This window comes from Lipomyces tetrasporus (genome assembly GCF_029532465.1).
Source record: "Lipomyces tetrasporus strain NRRL Y-64009 chromosome Unknown POJ06scaffold_3, whole genome shotgun sequence".
Taxonomy (NCBI): domain Eukaryota; kingdom Fungi; phylum Ascomycota; class Lipomycetes; order Lipomycetales; family Lipomycetaceae; genus Lipomyces; species Lipomyces tetrasporus.
Genome location: NW_026611598.1, coordinates 698,593 through 715,740, shown reverse-complemented (window position 1 = coordinate 715,740; position 17,148 = coordinate 698,593). Strand labels below are relative to the sequence as shown.

At 49.1% G+C, this 17,148-nt stretch overlaps 8 protein-coding genes across 8 annotated transcripts; 5 read left to right on the top strand and 3 right to left on the bottom strand.

The window, feature by feature from the left end:
- Positions 1-7: 7 nt before the first annotated feature.
- POJ06DRAFT_299840 (uncharacterized protein) lies at positions 8-958 on the top strand (the record flags this gene model as incomplete). The annotated part of the gene is made up of 1 exon (XM_056190698.1): positions 8-958. One exon carries the CDS (start codon positions 8-10, stop codon positions 956-958), a length of 951 nt encoding a protein of 316 aa, XP_056045354.1.
- Positions 959-1,323: 365 nt separating this feature from the next.
- Positions 1,324-4,251, top strand: POJ06DRAFT_299839 (uncharacterized protein). Its single transcript, XM_056190697.1, has 5 exons — positions 1,324-1,593; positions 1,658-1,807; positions 1,857-1,967; positions 2,013-3,730; positions 3,782-4,251. The coding sequence occupies exons 1-5, from the start codon at positions 1,429-1,431 to the stop codon at positions 3,828-3,830; spliced, it is 2,193 nt and encodes a 730-aa protein (XP_056045353.1). The 5' UTR covers positions 1,324-1,428; the 3' UTR covers positions 3,831-4,251.
- A 1,822-nt stretch (positions 4,252-6,073) lies between these two features.
- On the top strand, positions 6,074-8,224 carry POJ06DRAFT_73018 (interferon-related developmental regulator-domain-containing protein). The gene is made up of 3 exons (XM_056191474.1): positions 6,074-6,375; positions 6,431-7,075; positions 7,129-8,224. Exons 1-3 carry the CDS (start codon positions 6,200-6,202, stop codon positions 8,048-8,050), a joined length of 1,743 nt encoding a protein of 580 aa, XP_056045352.1. The 5' UTR covers positions 6,074-6,199; the 3' UTR covers positions 8,051-8,224.
- On the bottom strand, positions 8,224-11,294 carry POJ06DRAFT_73008 (P-loop containing nucleoside triphosphate hydrolase protein). The gene is made up of 5 exons (XM_056191473.1): positions 10,852-11,294; positions 10,378-10,805; positions 10,035-10,318; positions 9,093-9,985; positions 8,224-9,042 (listed from the first exon to the last, which is right to left on the bottom strand). Exons 1-5 carry the CDS (start codon positions 11,209-11,211, stop codon positions 8,398-8,400), a joined length of 2,610 nt encoding a protein of 869 aa, XP_056045351.1. The 5' UTR covers positions 11,212-11,294; the 3' UTR covers positions 8,224-8,397.
- Positions 11,295-11,357: 63 nt separating this feature from the next.
- POJ06DRAFT_248196 (Snf7-domain-containing protein) lies at positions 11,358-12,490 on the top strand. Its single transcript, XM_056187004.1, has 4 exons — positions 11,358-11,809; positions 11,857-12,009; positions 12,071-12,157; positions 12,207-12,490. The coding sequence occupies exons 1-4, from the start codon at positions 11,552-11,554 to the stop codon at positions 12,357-12,359; spliced, it is 651 nt and encodes a 216-aa protein (XP_056045350.1). The 5' UTR covers positions 11,358-11,551; the 3' UTR covers positions 12,360-12,490.
- Positions 12,491-14,070, bottom strand: POJ06DRAFT_248193 (uncharacterized protein). The gene is made up of 3 exons (XM_056187003.1): positions 13,699-14,070; positions 13,563-13,642; positions 12,491-13,514 (listed from the first exon to the last, which is right to left on the bottom strand). The coding sequence occupies exons 1-3, from the start codon at positions 14,011-14,013 to the stop codon at positions 12,683-12,685; spliced, it is 1,227 nt and encodes a 408-aa protein (XP_056045349.1). The 5' UTR covers positions 14,014-14,070; the 3' UTR covers positions 12,491-12,682.
- An 89-nt stretch (positions 14,071-14,159) lies between these two features.
- POJ06DRAFT_72920 (galactose-binding domain-like protein) lies at positions 14,160-15,296 on the top strand. Its single transcript, XM_056191472.1, has 4 exons — positions 14,160-14,560; positions 14,617-14,660; positions 14,708-15,002; positions 15,059-15,296. Exons 1-4 carry the CDS (start codon positions 14,354-14,356, stop codon positions 15,152-15,154), a joined length of 642 nt encoding a protein of 213 aa, XP_056045348.1. The 5' UTR covers positions 14,160-14,353; the 3' UTR covers positions 15,155-15,296.
- Positions 15,297-15,438: 142 nt separating this feature from the next.
- Positions 15,439-16,653, bottom strand: POJ06DRAFT_280566 (uncharacterized protein; the record flags this gene model as incomplete). The annotated part of the gene is made up of 3 exons (XM_056189890.1): positions 15,439-16,231; positions 16,284-16,384; positions 16,438-16,653. The coding sequence occupies 3 exons, from the start codon at positions 16,651-16,653 to the stop codon at positions 15,439-15,441; spliced, it is 1,110 nt and encodes a 369-aa protein (XP_056045347.1).
- Positions 16,654-17,148: the final 495 nt, after the last annotated feature.

Genomic DNA, 17,148 nt, shown 5'->3' with positions numbered 1-17,148 from the left:
TTTTAACATGTTGCATACGCCTAGCCCGCCTTCGAAAGACGCCGGCACGCCGGTCGTCGCGAACGAGAGCAAACTGCTGGCTTTGGGCCCGCGTGACGTTCCTACGTTACGCATGCTTTCGAGAATACTAAATACTAGAGACGGTGACGATGACGATGGCGGACATGCGTTGCCGGAGCTGGAACCTGAGGACGAGGACCTGGACAATCTAATCGCGAGCCACACGACTGGGGACGGCGACGCCAGTTTCGGCACGAGTGACCAGGGCGAAATAGATAGTGGGTATGACGCCGACTGCAGTGGCTACCTTCCCCGGGCATTAAACGGGTTGGGGATTATTGGCGGGCCGCGGACCGAGAATGAGTCGATGGACTGGGTCACGACCTGTGACGACGCCGGCGCCCCTGAGGCAGATTCCGGGATTATTGCCGAGTCGACGATTGGCAAGAACGGGGACGAGCCGGGCGACGACGACATTATGAACGGCAGATTCAAGGAGCCTGTGTTGGCCGAATTCAAGCGAGTGCCGTTGCCGGTCTTGCTTATGGGCGAACAGGACCGGGCGGTCGAGAATGCCGCCGTCGGCACTGACTTCAAACCGACCGCGAAGAGTTGCAAGTCCAAGGTCAGCCTGCCGCACCTGCACGACGCAATTTCGCTCCTGTGGGCCATCGACGCGTCCGCGTTCGACAATACCGACCCGACCGGTGATCTCACAAACACGTCCTTCACGAGCTCGTCGGTCTCGGTCGTGGACGCGACAATGGGCAACGACGACTGGCGACCGGTCGATTACCAGCCCGATTACGACTTCCAGGTCGCCATGGACTCGTGGACGTGGGAGGAGGTGCCTGGCCAGATGCTGGACTATGTTGTCGGCAATCCCGTGCCGAGACGCGTCGTGTTGGGTGGGTTACAGTACTTTTTCCGCGAGTATCGCAAGATCCGCGAGGACTGATATGCAGCAGACCGACTGCTGTTGCCTGTGCTCTGCTACTTGTGCTGCTTGTTTTTTGTTCTTTTCCCTGCTGGAATGAATACCAAACTGTGAGAGTTTAACGAAAGCAAGTCGATTAAAGAAACGATGCGACGACGACTGATTTTGATCCTACCAATTGTCATTCTTGGACAGTCTAAATTTTTTACATATATTCTTTATAGGAAGCGCAAATCATATGTTGGCCGATACAAACCGAAAAGGCTGACAAAACTATTTAAACTGTCGCTGCTCTAGTAGCTTTGTAAAGTCTCGGCGGGCCTGTAGGCCCTATCCTGCCCAGCTTTCCAGGGGAACTTCAGACTCTGGAGCGGCAGCGCGAATAATAGGCAGGCGCCTTCGGATGATAGCGATAACGTAGACATCCGGATTCGGGCCAATTTAATGTTTGCTATATTTGACATACCTAAATATATGCTGCGGTCTTTAGAATGGACAATACAATATATGGCGACCGCCGATACGCCGTCATCTTCGAATCGGTAGCCTGGGACCGCGAAACTGGCAATGGCGACAGCGGTCCAGACTACGTCGAACTCGGCGACGATTTGACCAAGCGCCAATGTTTTGAGAGCGCGTACGGCGCATATTCAAAGGTATCGTACTGATTTGGAGTTGCTGCCCGGCGTATGGAGTAGCTCATTAATTGGTTGTGTACAGGCGCTTGACCTTGTCGCATGCACGCCGGGCACAATTGACGTACTTGATTGCCTGTATAAACGATATGTAGCGGCTATGAAGATCGGAGCTATACAATTTGCGCTGCGAGATGCTATGGAAATGATATACAGCTATCCCGAGAGTCCAATGGTAAGAATGCGAGTTTCCCGTCACCATATTCGCATGCTCACGTCCGCAGGGATACGTGACGGCGGGCAACTTTTATCAATCGCAACAGGATTATAATAGCGCCACACTTGTCTACTTGGATGGCATGAAAGTTGTTGACTCTGACCATAACATGTATCCGGTGAGTATCTGCTTGTCAGATTGAAAGCAAATCTAACATTGCCAGGTCCTCATGCATTCATACGAAGCAGCAGTCTTGTGGGCCATGCGTAGGTCTAACTTCCAAGAAGACAGCGACTCGACCCCGTCTCGGGTTGACCCAGTCTATCGGCTACCCCGCGAGCTTGTTCTCAAAATTCTCGACCAAATCCCGCTTCCACAGCGGCTGCAGCTACTACGGGTCAGTCGAGCCTGGTGCTCAGTACTTTACAAGTCCCTACCCGACGTCACTGACATAAGCCTCGAAAATTGCAAATGGCCAATCACGGCGAACAAGCTGCACGGCTTGTTGACGCAAGGCAGAGGCTGGATTACGAGTGTTGCCCTCGGCAATGTCGCTTACGTGGACGCGAACGCTTGCGCGGAGCTGGTCATGTTTGGCAAAACTGCGACGCGGAATGGATCCGAGAGCAAGCAACTGCAGCAGCGTGACCTGGCGGGAGTGCGGGCGTTCAGGTTTGATTGCTGCACCTCGGTTTTTGCCGAACGGAGTCGGTTTGCAGCGTCTTGGTCAGTGCTGCCCCAGCTGGAGGAGTTGCGCGTACGAATTGAGAATTCGCCGGAACTGATGCAGTTGCTGGCAGACGGAAAGTTACCCCGGCTACGAGTATTGGATTGCTATGCCGTAGAGGATATTGTGCGATCGTCCGATGACGTGATATATCTCAACGACACAATCCAATACGGGCCGCAGAATCAGCTCAAGGTTCTTAGACTGGGCGGGCCTGCTCCTTCGTCGTCAGGTTTCCCGTACGTGCAGAAACTAAAGGCAAGCATCATCTCGCCGCGCAGTCTACAGCGACTGCTCCAGTTACTTCCCGAGTTGGAAGAATTCTACTGCGTCAACGTCAACTCGAGGCGCATAACTGACGACATGCTGAGCCGAAACAGGATCAGTCTGAGACTGAATTTGCGGGAACTCACGCCGAAATTGCGCGTGCTTGATCTCAGTTCTTCGAAAATGCGCGCCGTGCCGCTGGTTCCGGCCAGCTGCGAGGTCATAAACATGGACTTTTGCGAATCGCTGTGCATCCGCAACTGCGAGACGTTCCGGGGAATCCGTTATTACGACGATGTTCTCGATAACGAAGGTGACGGATATTTCCTGCAGGAGGAAGCGGACGAGTACAAGAACCTGCGCAGTATAAGTGTCGTCAGAAGCGCGCGACCGTTTGAGAAAATATTCGACAGTCTGGCCCGCTGCGATGGCATAAAACTCAGGACGCTCAACCTGCATGGCTGCCAAACTATTGACTTTTCTGCCAAATTGCCTTCGGCATCCGATTTTGCAAAGTACTACGAGCGGTACGGATTTGAGGAAGACCCTCAGATGTTTGATAGTGCGGAATTGCTTGTGCACATGTTTCCGAATTTAGAGGAACTGAGGGTTGGCTGCAATGATACCGTCACCGACGCCACAATGGACGCATTCAAGATGCTCGATAACCTTCGCCTTCTCGACGTTGCCTGTACAAAAGTCAGCGAGTACGGATTATCGTCAGTCATCCTAAAGGACTTCAACACCCCCGACGTCCCGAAGAATAATGTAGTGAAGCTCGAAGTCTTCCGCTGGACGACGCAGGCGCGTCAGATCGACTGGTTCAAACCGATATTGAAGACGGTTATCGCCAACCACAGGCAGATGTCTGTCAAGTCGATTAATTGCCTTGCGGTGGTTGGAGTGCGCGTCAACTTGGTTGACCATTCGCATCATCTAGCACAGAGGTAGTTTGTCTCGATTTACTAGTCTTGATTGGTTAACTGACAACATTTAAGAGTTGAGGAATCGCTTTACAATCAATGCGTCAGTTCTCATATGATCTAACAACTGCAACTCGTTGCATATGGATTTCATGTGCAGAATCTTGGCAGCTTTGCTGGTTCTCGACATCGTGATCGTGCGCTGCTGTTAGAGAAGCCAGGAGCGCAAGGGCCCTGACTACAAATGAGACCGTGTTTGACGGTATCAGGATGTTGAGGTCGATATTTGAACCTGAGGAATTTGTAGGAAAGTGAGTATGAATGTGTCGTTAGACACTGCTTCATCGCCGACAACCGACGGCTCTTAGTTTTGGCAAAGCGTTCTCTGTCTCGCCTGTCGACCGGGTCGCAGAAGATTGATAGCCGGTCGGCTTACGGTGTCACCCTTGCGACGTTCAGCTCAATATGGTCGGGAGTTAGAGCTGGATTTTAATATTGCATTTACATATGAATACAAATTATTCTAAAATTCTCACAAAATAGTGCCAATCTCTCGATGCAGGATGTCGCTTCAGACTTAGAAGGCGCTGGATTTTGTGTTTGTCTGCCAGTACAGCGGCCAAAAGCCGCAAGAACGACAAAAGGACGCCAATTGTAAGCTGATTCTGCTAAGGCAAACGCAAAGTACAAGCTATGAATTGGCTGGAAGCCTGGGATTTTCTGGAGAACCAATATTTACATATACCGAAGTCATTGGGTCTTTTTATTGTAGAGACACGCTCACATGTGTTGCTACAAAAAGTGGTTGGATTTCCGACTTCAGAGTCGGAGAAGTCCAACAACTACTCATCAGCAAGATAGTGCGTTTCGGAGGTCTGAGTGGTGGAAGATGGTATTGGCCAATGATCTGCTGGCGGCTGTGTTCTGATTATTTCTGATAACACCACAGTTCTGACGAACGATATAAATGCTGAGCTCGACCGGCTCTGCACGATTTGCGGGATTTCGACGCGAGACGTAACAAAAAGCACGATATTGAAAAAAATTGTTACATGAAGAAATAACCTGTCCTCGAAGGCCCAGACCATGCAATCGAATGCCGAGCATTAACAACGTAGGACCAAATAATTTGCCAAGAAGCCTCATGTATCGATCGACTGGCAAACTCGAATAATCATCGAATGCAGCCACACACAGAACATTTGGTCTACTATCTACCTTGCATGGAACCACTTATCACTACTGTCAGACCACATTTTATTCATCTTTCGTGTACTCTAACTGAAATGGCTTTTCATCTTCTTGTGTCCATTTGTACAGTGAAATTTCAAGAGTTTCTAGAATAAACTAAGAGGATAGTAAAGAATTTGTAGAACTACTAAGCCTTAGGTCGCTAACTTTTGTTGCCGTTCATATGTCAAGAGGTTCTGCTTATCAAATAGTACCGCTCATGGAGACAGATCACAAGTAATCATTATTCAACAACCCCGCCCATTAGAGCAATGAAGCTGTGACCGTTTATTCATAGTCTCCAATAGGATGCGTAATTGGATTAGCGACTGGCGAGCCGAAATACCCAGATACGAGGGCAATGACAAGCACAGCACACGCGGCTGGCTTGATCGCAAGTCGACCAAAAACGGCTGACCAAGCATTGCAAAAGCTATTCCATGCGTTCCCGAAAGTCAAGGCGAGCCGGTTCGGTCCAAGTGAATGAGGTGTCACAATGCAACCTCGCAGATTATGACTGTACCTCATGCACGCAATGCTTGATCGGTGATGGTCGTGGCTGAATGAAGGACTCAATCGCCGTCGTGCTGATTGGCGAAAGAGAAAGCGGCTATGAAAAGACCATTCTGAGGCGGACACGAGACGGTTGCGTACCCTGGCACCTGCGGGACAGGTCAGAAAGCTGAACAGACGGCTCATTCTGATGTAGGGCGATACAAATTGTTGAGCTGAGTGTGCGGTCAGTTGAAAACTCCGTCAATTCTTATGTATATGCAGATATATGACAGCCAGGTTGATTGCCAGAACGCACAATATGGCAAGTTCCCCGTAATAAATGGCACTGCATGTTTGGTGTAACGTGTCGGTCGCAGAATTCCACTCTCATCTTCTCTGGCACAGGGCCGTTGAAGTAACCTAACAGTCAATAATTATAGAATGTACTTAGCCGTATTAGCCGTATAAGCACATATTATGTATCCCAGCACAAAGCAGATTATTTATTGCGTTAGGAGGCTTCTGAGATCGTCAATCGTGACTTGCTAAAGCTAATTTAGCTACTCCTGTAAATGTATGACGTCAGCGATGTGGAGATAGGGTTTGGCCGCGCATGCGTGATGAGCATCTGATTCAAAATCGGTTCCCTCAAGAAAGTGGAATCACTGTCATTGGTCCTCTTTTGCAAGTTCATTTCTGGGTTACCAGACGCCTTCTTTAGGAGGCTTAATCATTATTGTTTTGCGAGATTATTCTAGGTAAGCACGCATGTCGGAGCTACGACGAATGGCAGCTTCGCGGCTTGTCGCCTCGAGTAGCAAGAAACGCGGCGGATCCGGATACACGACGCCTACAAAAGGCTCACGAAATAGTTCTCGGTTTAATACCGATGATGAGGATAATCTTGATGATGACATTTCGATGTTCTCTGATGATGACTGGAGGTGAGGAAAAGTTACCCTTGGTTAGAATACGTATGAGTGGCTAATCGCAATCAAGCGTGGCTTCAAGTGATACGCTCGATTCGTACGGTACAGATACTGAGAGTAGTGGACGAAGTACCAGCAGGTCTAGGAAGAAAGATACTGACACTGGCATTGACTGGAGAGAAAAACTGGGTCAGCACGTAGACGTGATATCGGGCGAACGCAAGAATACAAGTTTCTCGAGTAGAGAGGATGCGTTGAGCAGGATATCCAAGATACTGAGCATGAAGTACGCGTGGAGGATTGTTGAGGACCGGCACAAAGACTTTGAAGACGGTATAATACGATCGCTGAAGAACGGCAAGTCAGGAATTGAAACAATCCTTGCCTGTCGTGTTCTGTCGCTCTTAGTCGTTACGGACCCGGAGAACGAGGTTTGGTTTACTGGTGTCATCTCGATTTTGAAGAACCTCATTTTCAGCTCAGATGAAGCGGCGACAAAAGTTGCCTGTCTTTACGCTCTTGGTTCTGTTGTCTTCTTCTCGACTGTGGCAGGAGAAGAGGAGGCCACCGAAATTTTGGATTTCCTTCTGGACATCATCGTGAGTGACGGAAGTTCGATCCAGGCTGCAGATGACGAGAAAGCTGTGACGGCGACAATTCAAGTCTTTGGATTTATTGCCTCTACTTTGGACGACGCTCTGGAAATATCCCAGAGGTTGGTTCCACGACGACTTATTTGGTGTGGATTGCATTGCTGATGGTTTTTAGTGCCGTTCCCGCCTTGGTCGATCAGTTAGAATCGTCACAAGTGTCCGTGCGTATGGCATCTGGCCAGGTGATCGCCCTGCTCTACGAACGATATGTAGAGGACATCGGAAACTACCATCTCGTCGACTCATCCGAGGAAGAAGATAACGTTGATGAGCCAGTGCAGACTGCCGGTTCGGTACCGTCTCTGTCGTCCCCGTCAAGCGAAGATGACAAGTTTGAAAGTGACGATGAAGACATCGAAGAGACACAACAACCCAAACGCCCGCAGCCAAAACGCACACCATCCAGCCAGCCAAAGTTATACTATGACGACGATCAGTTAATATACCTCCTTACCCAGCTCTCGACTAGCTCATCCAAGAGATTAGCAAAGTCATCACGTCGCGCACAGCATTCCATGTTTCGTGACATTTTAGAAACAGTTAAGACTGCAATCGGTCACGCGGAAGACGACCTCGAGCCGGATACAATGGGTTACGAACGTCCGAGTATGGACTCCTCAGTCTTGTCTCTGTCGTCGAACGTAAATTCAAATATCCACATGACCTTGAGGTTCGAACAGGGACTCACTCTGTCTATTGATTCTTGGGCGGCATATTTGAGATTGGCGCACGTGAGAAGGATTCTGTCGCATGGATTGCCGGTCCATTATTCGAAGAATAGGGTCGTGCGACTTGCACTCGATCCATTGGGTGCTACTGCATATGAGCGTGCCCGCGGGGGCCGGTCGGCAGGGCAATCAGCAGGGCGAAGTCCCGAAGACGAGGATATCGAACCAGAAGATGATGATCCGAGAATGAAAGAGGTTCTCAAGAGCTTAAAAAAGGAGACTAAGAAGATCAGAGAAGAGGATATCAGAAAAGCAAGGAATACTAGTAACAAAGAACTGTTCAACAGAGAGCTAGATGATTGGGAATAGTAATTCTTGAAGCTTGGATTAATCGGTCGCTGGAGCGTTAGTGAATCAGCGGTATCGTTTGGATACTGTAGTTGTTTATTACTGAATATAGATAACGACATTGCTTATATTGTTAATAGTATAAGCAGCAGGCGACTTTCTTCGTAATCCGTACTTTCAGGTCGCTTTGTTGACTCGCGCTTGTTGTAGCCGTGTACACATTACGTCTTTCGTCAGTCATCGTCGCATATAATACCCCCGTGGTCATCTTCCACATTCCAGCTAATTCTTAGACCGTGGAATTAATTTAAGTTCCTTTAAAATGACGTACTATACAATAGAACAAAATTTGGACTTTAAACATTCCATTACTCCTTGCTCCATCCATATTCACGACCTAGGCGTTCATATTTTGCCCGATCTTTATCAGAAACACTCGGTTTCACGTTCTTGAATGCGTTCTCAAAATTCTCGGCTTTCACCACAACTTTTGGAGTCGCCGCGACCGCCGCTGTACTTTCTCCAATATCTCCATGGTCATCCTTCAGCGCAAACACAGCTGTCCGCAAGGCACCCACAGCAGCTTCGCGGACTAACGCGGCCAAATCTGCACCGCTGAAATTCCGACACCGCGAGTCTGCGGAAATATCGTTCAAGTTGACAGTTTCGTCCAGTGGGGTATTACTTCCAACAACTGTCCGCAGGATCGCGGCTCGCTCTTCGGCGGTTGGAAGTTCGACGAATAAAGGCTTATCTAGACGTCCAGGACGTAACATTGCGGGGTCAATAATATCCGGTCTGTTGGTAGCTGCGATAACGTAGATGCCATTCCGATCGCTCAACCCGTCGAGTTCCGTGAGCAGGGTGTTGACCACTCGCGCGGATGATTCTGATAATGAGTCGTCCCGCTTGGGAACTAATGCGTCTAATTCGTCAAAGAAGATAACACACGGCACAGAGGCTCGAGCTCGTAGAAAAACTTGGCGGACAGCGCGCTCAGATTCACCAACAAACTCCGTTAGTCAGCATACTGCTCAATAACATATCGTATAAATTAATGTACCTTATTTAACAGCTCCGGACCTCGAACTGAGATGAAATTGGCTCGACTCTCATTCGCGACAGCCTTCGCTAACAGCGTCTTACCACATCCAGGAGGACCCCATAACAACACACCCGCAGGAGCCGTGATTCCAACCTGAGCATACAATTCAGGCCGTCGAATCGGTTGCACGATCGCCATCTGAAGTTCTATCCTAACCCGTTCTAATGCACCAACATCGGCCCAGGTGACATCAGGGATCGTAGCAAACCCCTCACGTTTACTTGACGGTTGGACACTAGGAAGCGCTGTCAAGAAGTCGTCGACAGTGATTGATAGCGGTTGTAGCTGTTCGGGTGTCAACGTATCAGGAAAATCTTTCATGAATTGCTGTATTATACTGTTTTCTTTCTTGTCTAGATTGTGCTGCATCTTTTGAGGTGCTGGAATGCCGTCATCGTCGTCAACAATATCGATAACGTCTACGTCCATGTAATCCTCGTCTCCGGACGCTTGTTTGGTGGATTCATCGGCGATTAGCTCGTCCTTGGGCTTAATCCCGTCCGTAGATCCAGACTCAAACTCGAGCGATAGCTGTGGATTCAGCGGCTTCAGCTGCCTAAATATCCGCTTGATAGCCGCAATACCTGCCGCCGTCGTCAGAGCGTTCAAATCAGCACCTACATATCCGGACGTCATCCTCGCCAACGCTTTGAAATCAAAATCTCCGGATAACCGCAATTTCCGCGACAAAACGCGCAAAATGCTTTCTCTAGAAATCTCATCGGGAACGTTCATTTGGATTTCGCGGTCGAATCTGCCAGCACGCCGTAGGGCCGGGTCCAACGAATCAGGCCGATTTGTGGCGCCTATGATCATAACCACTCTACCATCCGTCTTTTCTAGCGACAGATCTACTAGGCAATTAGAAAATTGCAATAAAAACCCGGCAAGTGCCCTCACCGTCCATGCAGGTCAACAGCTGTGCAACTATCCGACGCTCCATTTCTCGCTGCGCACTCTCTCGCTTCGGTGTGATAGCGTCAATCTCGTCGAGAAATATCAGGCATGGCGCGATTGATCGTGCTTCTTCGAAAATTTCGCGAACTCGCTTTTCGGATTCTCCCGACATACCAGAGACAATTGATGGCGCAGAAAGAGATATAAACGGAACACCTAGTTCCCCGGCGATAGCGTTGGCGAGCATGGTTTTACCGCATCCAGGTGGTCCGTGAAGGAGTACCCCTCTGCCGTGCCATTGTCAGTACACAGTAGCTCTTCGCAGCAATATATATGTTTGACTAACCTAGGGGGGTGTATGCCAGTGTGTAGATAAATTTCTGGATGCATGATTGGCATGCCAACCAATTCCAGCATCTCGGCCACAATATGATCCATACCACCAATGTCCGACAATCTGATATTTGTAGGCGGTGAACGGTCCTCTTTGTCTCCTGTCGAGCCGCCTTTTGGCCGCTTGTTAGTGCTTCCATCGCCTGCCTGGCCGCGGTCGCGTTTCTTCGATGCCTGCGCCCGTTGCTGGCTGGCCATAAGCCTTGGTGTCGTAGATGACGTGGGCGGAGCGGACGGTGCAACGCTCATCGACGAAGTATCTGTAGCCGGAACTGGGTCATTGCCAGTCGCCGAATCATCAGGGATCTCGACTGTGGTTTGACTTTTGTTACTGCCCGTATCCCACAGACCGACGATACCTTTATTCATCGAATTGGTATCCTGATCCAGTTAGAACGAGACCTAACCTCGCGATACAGCTGCTTACCTTAACTTCCATTAAATACGACTCGTCAACACCATCAAAATCACTATCCAACTCAATGTGTTCGTTTGCATCTACATTAGCAGCTTCCCGTTCTTCATGACTGATCTGACGCAGGACAGTTTCAATACTCTTCTCAACCACAGTCTTTTTAAGCCTCCGGAGCGCAGCATCCGAGCTTTGAACGACCTGCAGCAACGCAGATGGTGACACTTGACGGACGGATAACGCCGGTTGGTTCGTTTCGGCGTTGGAAGCTAGGTAGCTCGAGATGAGAGCGTACACTCTACTATCGATCGCCGCTGTGGAAAGTAGAGGACCACTTGTGGCTCCAGTGTTTAAATTTCGTATTCGACGTCCCATGGTTTATCGCCTTATTCCTTCCATTGGTCATAGAGTGGCTCAGAAGCTGACGGTAGACGAATCACGGCGGCGGTGATGTTTGCCTAGGCTTGAAGGTTTAGATTTCAATTTTTTCTCACGATATCGGGGCTTTGTCCCAACGAGCGCCGCGCGGCGCTCGCCGCTGCGCTCGTGGCCGTCGTTCTCCACGCACGAGGACTAGAAAAGTTGTCATCACCACCTAGCAGCACATACGCTAAACCTGCAAACGGATGCATCAATTTGTCGAACGTTGCTTATTGTAATTGTTTCTTCCATTTAGCTTGTAACGCGGCAGCTCCTCTCGACGTCTTCGACTATCATGGGGAATTACTCGTCGCGGCCCAACCGCAAAATCACCAAGCACGACAGAGCAATCCTGGACATGAAGCTTCAGAGGGACACACTCCAACAATACCAGCGACGGATACAAGTAATACTCGACCGGGAACGTGAAATAGCACGGCAATGCCTGGAGAGGGGAGACAAGGAACGTGCCCTTCTAGCATTACGGAAACGGAAATATAAAGTGCAGTTGCTGTCGAAGACGGATAGCCAACTTGAAACGCTGGAACGATTAGTATGTGTATAATGCGAATGGGCGGACTCTTGCTGATGGCTAGTCAGACACAAAGTATAGAATTTGCGTTGGTAGAGAAGGATGTGCTGTTTGGACTGCAACAGGGAAGTCAGGTGCTGAAGGAAATTAACCGGGAGATGTCAATGGATAAGGTTGAGAGGCTTCTTGACGAGTCCGCCGACGGAATTGCATATCAAAATGTCCGTATTGCTGTTTTAGTCAGTTAGACGGTCTTGGTGCAGGTGCTCACTTTGCTTATAGGAAGTCAGCCAGATGCTTGCCGACTCTATCACAAACGCAGAGGAAGCCGAAATCGAAGAAGAACTCGAAGCCATGCGGCGGGAAGAGGTATCCTTCCTCCTACATAATTATTTGTCGACGCTAACGAATGTTGCAGCTGGTCAAAACCATTCCAACTGCGCCAGAAACAGAGTTGCCCCAAGCCCAGCCAGAGGCCGCAGAAGAGGAGGCCGAGCCAGAAGAAGAGGCGGAGGAGCCGGCACGCCAAGCATCCAAAGCAAGAAATAGAGCAGAACCATTACTGGCGTAGGGCCATCTTTGCATCAATATAGTATAAGCATTTTGGTAGAGTTGTACGTTTGGGCATGGTGGAGATACGGGATGTTTATAGGGTAACTTTGTAATCTATACTATTCGAGCTTTTGCATGTACTAAATATTGTGTATATTATTGATACATTTTGATACACTCACTACTACACGCTCAAATGCTATTTAGATACGATTGATTAAACATCATCCTACAAAAGACAATTCATGCCCAGACTGTCCAATACCACCCCAAGCCCGCAGTTAAATGAAATCGAAGAGCTGTTACATTGAAATATGTACTATACACAGCTGTATACACAGCTTAAAACTCGTCGAGCCAGTCCAGGAAGTCTGGCGTGAAGTAAGAAATGATAAGAGTTGCGCCCGCCCGCAGGCAACCGTTGGCCGCCTCAAAAGCGATTGTCTTTAAGTCCACAACGCCTTTCTCGGCAGCGGCATGAAGCATGGCATACTCCCCAGAAACCTGGTACGTGCAGATAGGAACATCCTTTGCGAGTTCCTTTGCGTCGGATATAATGTCGAGATAGAAAGTCGACGGTTTGACAATGATGGCATCAGTGCCCTCTCCCAAGTCTCGAATGATAGCACGTCGCGCGAGACCTCGTCCACTGGGAGGGAGTTGGTAGCACTTGCGATCGCCGAAGCTAGGAGCCGAGCCAGCGGCGTCGCGGAACGGACCGTAAAGGTTGCCACTGAACTTGGCTGAATATGACATGAGCATGCAATTGTGGGCGAGACCAGCATCAATCAGGCCTCGCTTGATAGCCAAAACGCGACCGTCGACCATATCGGATGGGGCGACGCAGTGCGCACCAGCCTTAGCGTAGTTGACAGCGATAGCGGCAAGTCGGCGGACGCTCTCTTCGCGAATGATCGAACCGTCCTCCCTCAGAATACCACAGTGACCATGGCTCGTGTACTCGCACATGCAAACATCGCAGATGATGAAGAGATCCGGGCAGGCCTTTCTCAGTGCTTTGATGGTGAGAATAACAGGACCGTTGGGATCGTCGGCCGAAGTGGCGTACAGATCTTTGCTGCCCTCAGCCAAAGGAACACCGAAGAGAATGACCGCCTTCAAGCCCTTGGCGACCAGAGACTCGACGTAAGGAACCACCTTTTTCACACCCCATCTATGACTTGTTAACAGACTGTACACGGCTTCGACATGAGAAACACACCTGTTCTGTTTCGGAAGCGATTCGATTGGGGTCGCCTCATCTTCGTTATCGGTGATGAACAATGGGTAAATCAGAGATGACTAATGCCGCCTGTTATTTCTCGACAAGTGCAAATGTGGGCAATTATATTCCATACCTTGGTGAGCTGTCGCTCATTTTGCCATTGACGGAGCAACGGATGATGGTAGCCGCCTTGGAGAATAGACGATATCTCCGTCGGCGCCGGCTCCGTGTAAGTAGCAACGTGCTTCTTCGTTCCGTTGAAAAGACCGGACATTGGAAATACCTGGCGAGTAATAGTTATTGAAATAGTGGCCAGGGTGGAATAAAGGTCGGAAGGTCGGCGCCGCGGCTTGCAGAGAACTGCCACTTCATTGAGTGTTTGCTCACGTCCTAAGAAAATAGGCAACGGCGCCACTCGTGTTCGCGACGTGAATTCGGTGCTGCGCATATCTCCTGCCGATCAATCAGCGTTTACTTTTAATTTATGAGATATATTATGCCGTCGTGCCTGATCCAGTATTCGACAAGATCAGATTGAACTTCTGATAAGCCGAGTCCAAGTGAAAATAGAGTTCGCCCGAAAGCATATATACTATGTACTAAACCGCAACGAGTTTAGGGGCTGCGTCATTGTGTGGTACTCTTTGAAAGGCTGTGTGGAAGTCGTACCAGGTCTCCAAACTCGAAAAGACGAACGTTACAGGTCCTGGATATATTCGATATTGTCATATCCACCATCGCGATCTTCCTAACCTGAGTCTTTTGCGGCCAAGCACCAGTCGCCGTACATGTCAGAACACGGCCATAATCACAGCCATTCTCAGGACAACCATGGGCATGGCCATTCGCACAGTCCGCCACCCGAAACGACGTTTGATTCGCAGTCGTTGTATAGCCGCATCTACCATGACCAGATCTGGACCATGAACGAAAGCGAGCCTAATGCTGGACGCAACGTGGTTAAGTCCTGGGATGAACGATATGACACTGAGAAGGTCTATAGCTGTGGATTTGCAGCAACTCTACTAAATGGTCTGACATGCTCGTACAGATCCTAGAGAGCGACGCAGACGAGCAGCTGATCATGTACATACCGTACGTACCGACTGGCAGATTTGATTGGGAAGTGCTTATTCCAGTAGGTTCACTGGTCTTGTAAAGCTGTATTCAGTACTAATCCGGTCACTTCCCGACGCGCACGCGCCAAAGACCGTCAAGCTTTTCAAGAACCGCAGCGACATTGATTTCTCAATTGCGACAGACCTAAAAGCCGATGCAATAATCGAGCACCCAGCTGGAATCCCAGATATCGTCGAGTACCCCCTAAAGCGCGCTATATTTTCAAACGTGAAGAGCATTTGCCTTTTCGTTCTCGATAATCACGGCGAGGACACTACCCAGATTACATATATTGGGTTCCGAGGGGAATGGAAGGAAGTATGCGGGATGCGTCCATGATTCTTTGAATAGGGCTAACCCTGTCGATTTTGTAGCTCTCGAAGGACCCTGTTATCACGATCTACGAAGCCGCTGCAAATCCGAGCGACCACAAGAGTTTAGTTCCAGACGAGCGCTTTGTCTCTGGGTAATGCAACTATACAGGTTTCATTTTCGCAAGATAGGTACATCCGCTATAGCATAAGCATATTTTATTTTGATCCCCTTACCGCGTAACCACTAACCATGTATATTTTGCCTGTATATGCTTATCCGGTAGAATAATTCCCTCATCTAAATGCAACCTAATAAATGCCAATTGTGATAAACCAACCAATAGAAACCATTTATATATGAATAAACCTGCCAAGTGCAGTAACCACATGTACCAAATCTATATGTGTTCCAAGAACCTTGCTTATACTCTCTCTCTAATTCATGGGCGTGGATTACTAGTGACGGTCACAGGAGGAGGTATGGGAGTGATCGGATTAGTGGTCATGTCACTCAACTCGTACGTCTCCGTAGGCCGTTGTGCCTGCGACTCTATATCGTCTTCAGCGGCACCCGTGCTAATCTTGTCATAGCCGGGCTCAGTCTTGCGTTTGCTTACCGCAACCCACACGGCCGCGCCTAAAATGATACCACTACCCGCGATCTCTATCCAGTCTGGCGTTTCATTCCACACGAGCTTCTCAAAGAGAAACGCGAAGAACATTTGCAAGTAGAGCATATTACCGGCCCGTCCAGCCTTTTCGCGCTGCAAGCCCGCGGTCAACAAGAACTGATAACAAAAGCCGCAAATTCCAATGCTACAAAGCAATGTCCATTGCCAGGCAGTTCTTGGAAGTACAAAATGCAAGCTCGACGAGAACGTGAGCGCACATGTCGAAACAATAGCGCATATAATAGCAAAGTAGTTGACTGAAATAAGAGGATGTGCGCGCGTGCCGATACATCTAATCGTCGTGAATGCACCTGCTGCACCTAGGACACCGAGTAGTGCGACACCCACTGCTCCCAATCGCAGCCCTGTGGTGACCTTGCCGTCCCCTGCCGTCGTCAAGCTCGGTGTGGGTTGTGCAATTAAGATGACGCCGAATAGAGATATGAAGCCGGCAACTTTGTCCACTAGACCGAATTTTTCTTTCAGAAAGATGGAGCAGGCAAAACCGGCTACTGTCGGCGATAGGAAGCTGATGACGGTTGCATCTGACAGTGACAGATAGCTATTCCAAGTTAGTCATTCATACGCACGTGGAATATACCACTGTAACTTACGTGAGCGAGTAGTACATGCCAAAGAGACCAAAGAATCCAGTTAAACCACGAGCAACTAACAGGGGCCGCACTTCTTTCGGTCCAAGAGGTGCATCCGGAACCTAATGTAATGATCAGCCATTGCAATAATTTACGACTACTAGCAAGTACTTACGCCTTTCATCCACATATATAACGTGCATGCGATTGTGGTTATGCTCATTCGTGTGAAAACAATTTGCATAGCATGAAATGGTGGATCTGACGTGGTCTCCAATATCCTGGTGAAGAGGTTCATGGAACTACTAAACAACTGGCCCGTTGCAAACAAAAGCAAGCCAACGTTCGCATCAAACCAAGTCTTCGCAAGTGACTTCCCTCGGAAGAGCATCGACCTAATCCAGGTCGACTGGCCCACCAAGCCGTTACTCGCAAAATCTGTTGGCATGGCCACCACAATATCCTGGCCGTGAGCATCGCCCATAGCTGGAGATGGCAACATCTCGGAAGATGTGTCACTGCTCACGTCAAAATAATCACTGTCGTCAAAAGTGATGCTCCGTTTGCCCATTCTCGTTTCGTCCGACTCGTCCGGTCGGCCCTTTTCGGGTTCGACGTAATCGCCAAAAGCACTCTCATAGGGACTTTTTTGCTCGTCAAAGCCTGCTGACGAATACAGGACATCACTACTACTACTGCTTGGATCTGCGTTTATTCTATGTGACTCTGTCATTTTGAAGCGTCGGAAAAGCTGCGCATATCCGTTCTGTAGTCTAACAAGGACTTTCGCTGGTTAGTGACGACTTTGCCAGGTCCAAAAAAAATATGCATTACCTTCTATAATTTGAAAACAAGCAATATTATATCATTTGATCACCCGACTTTG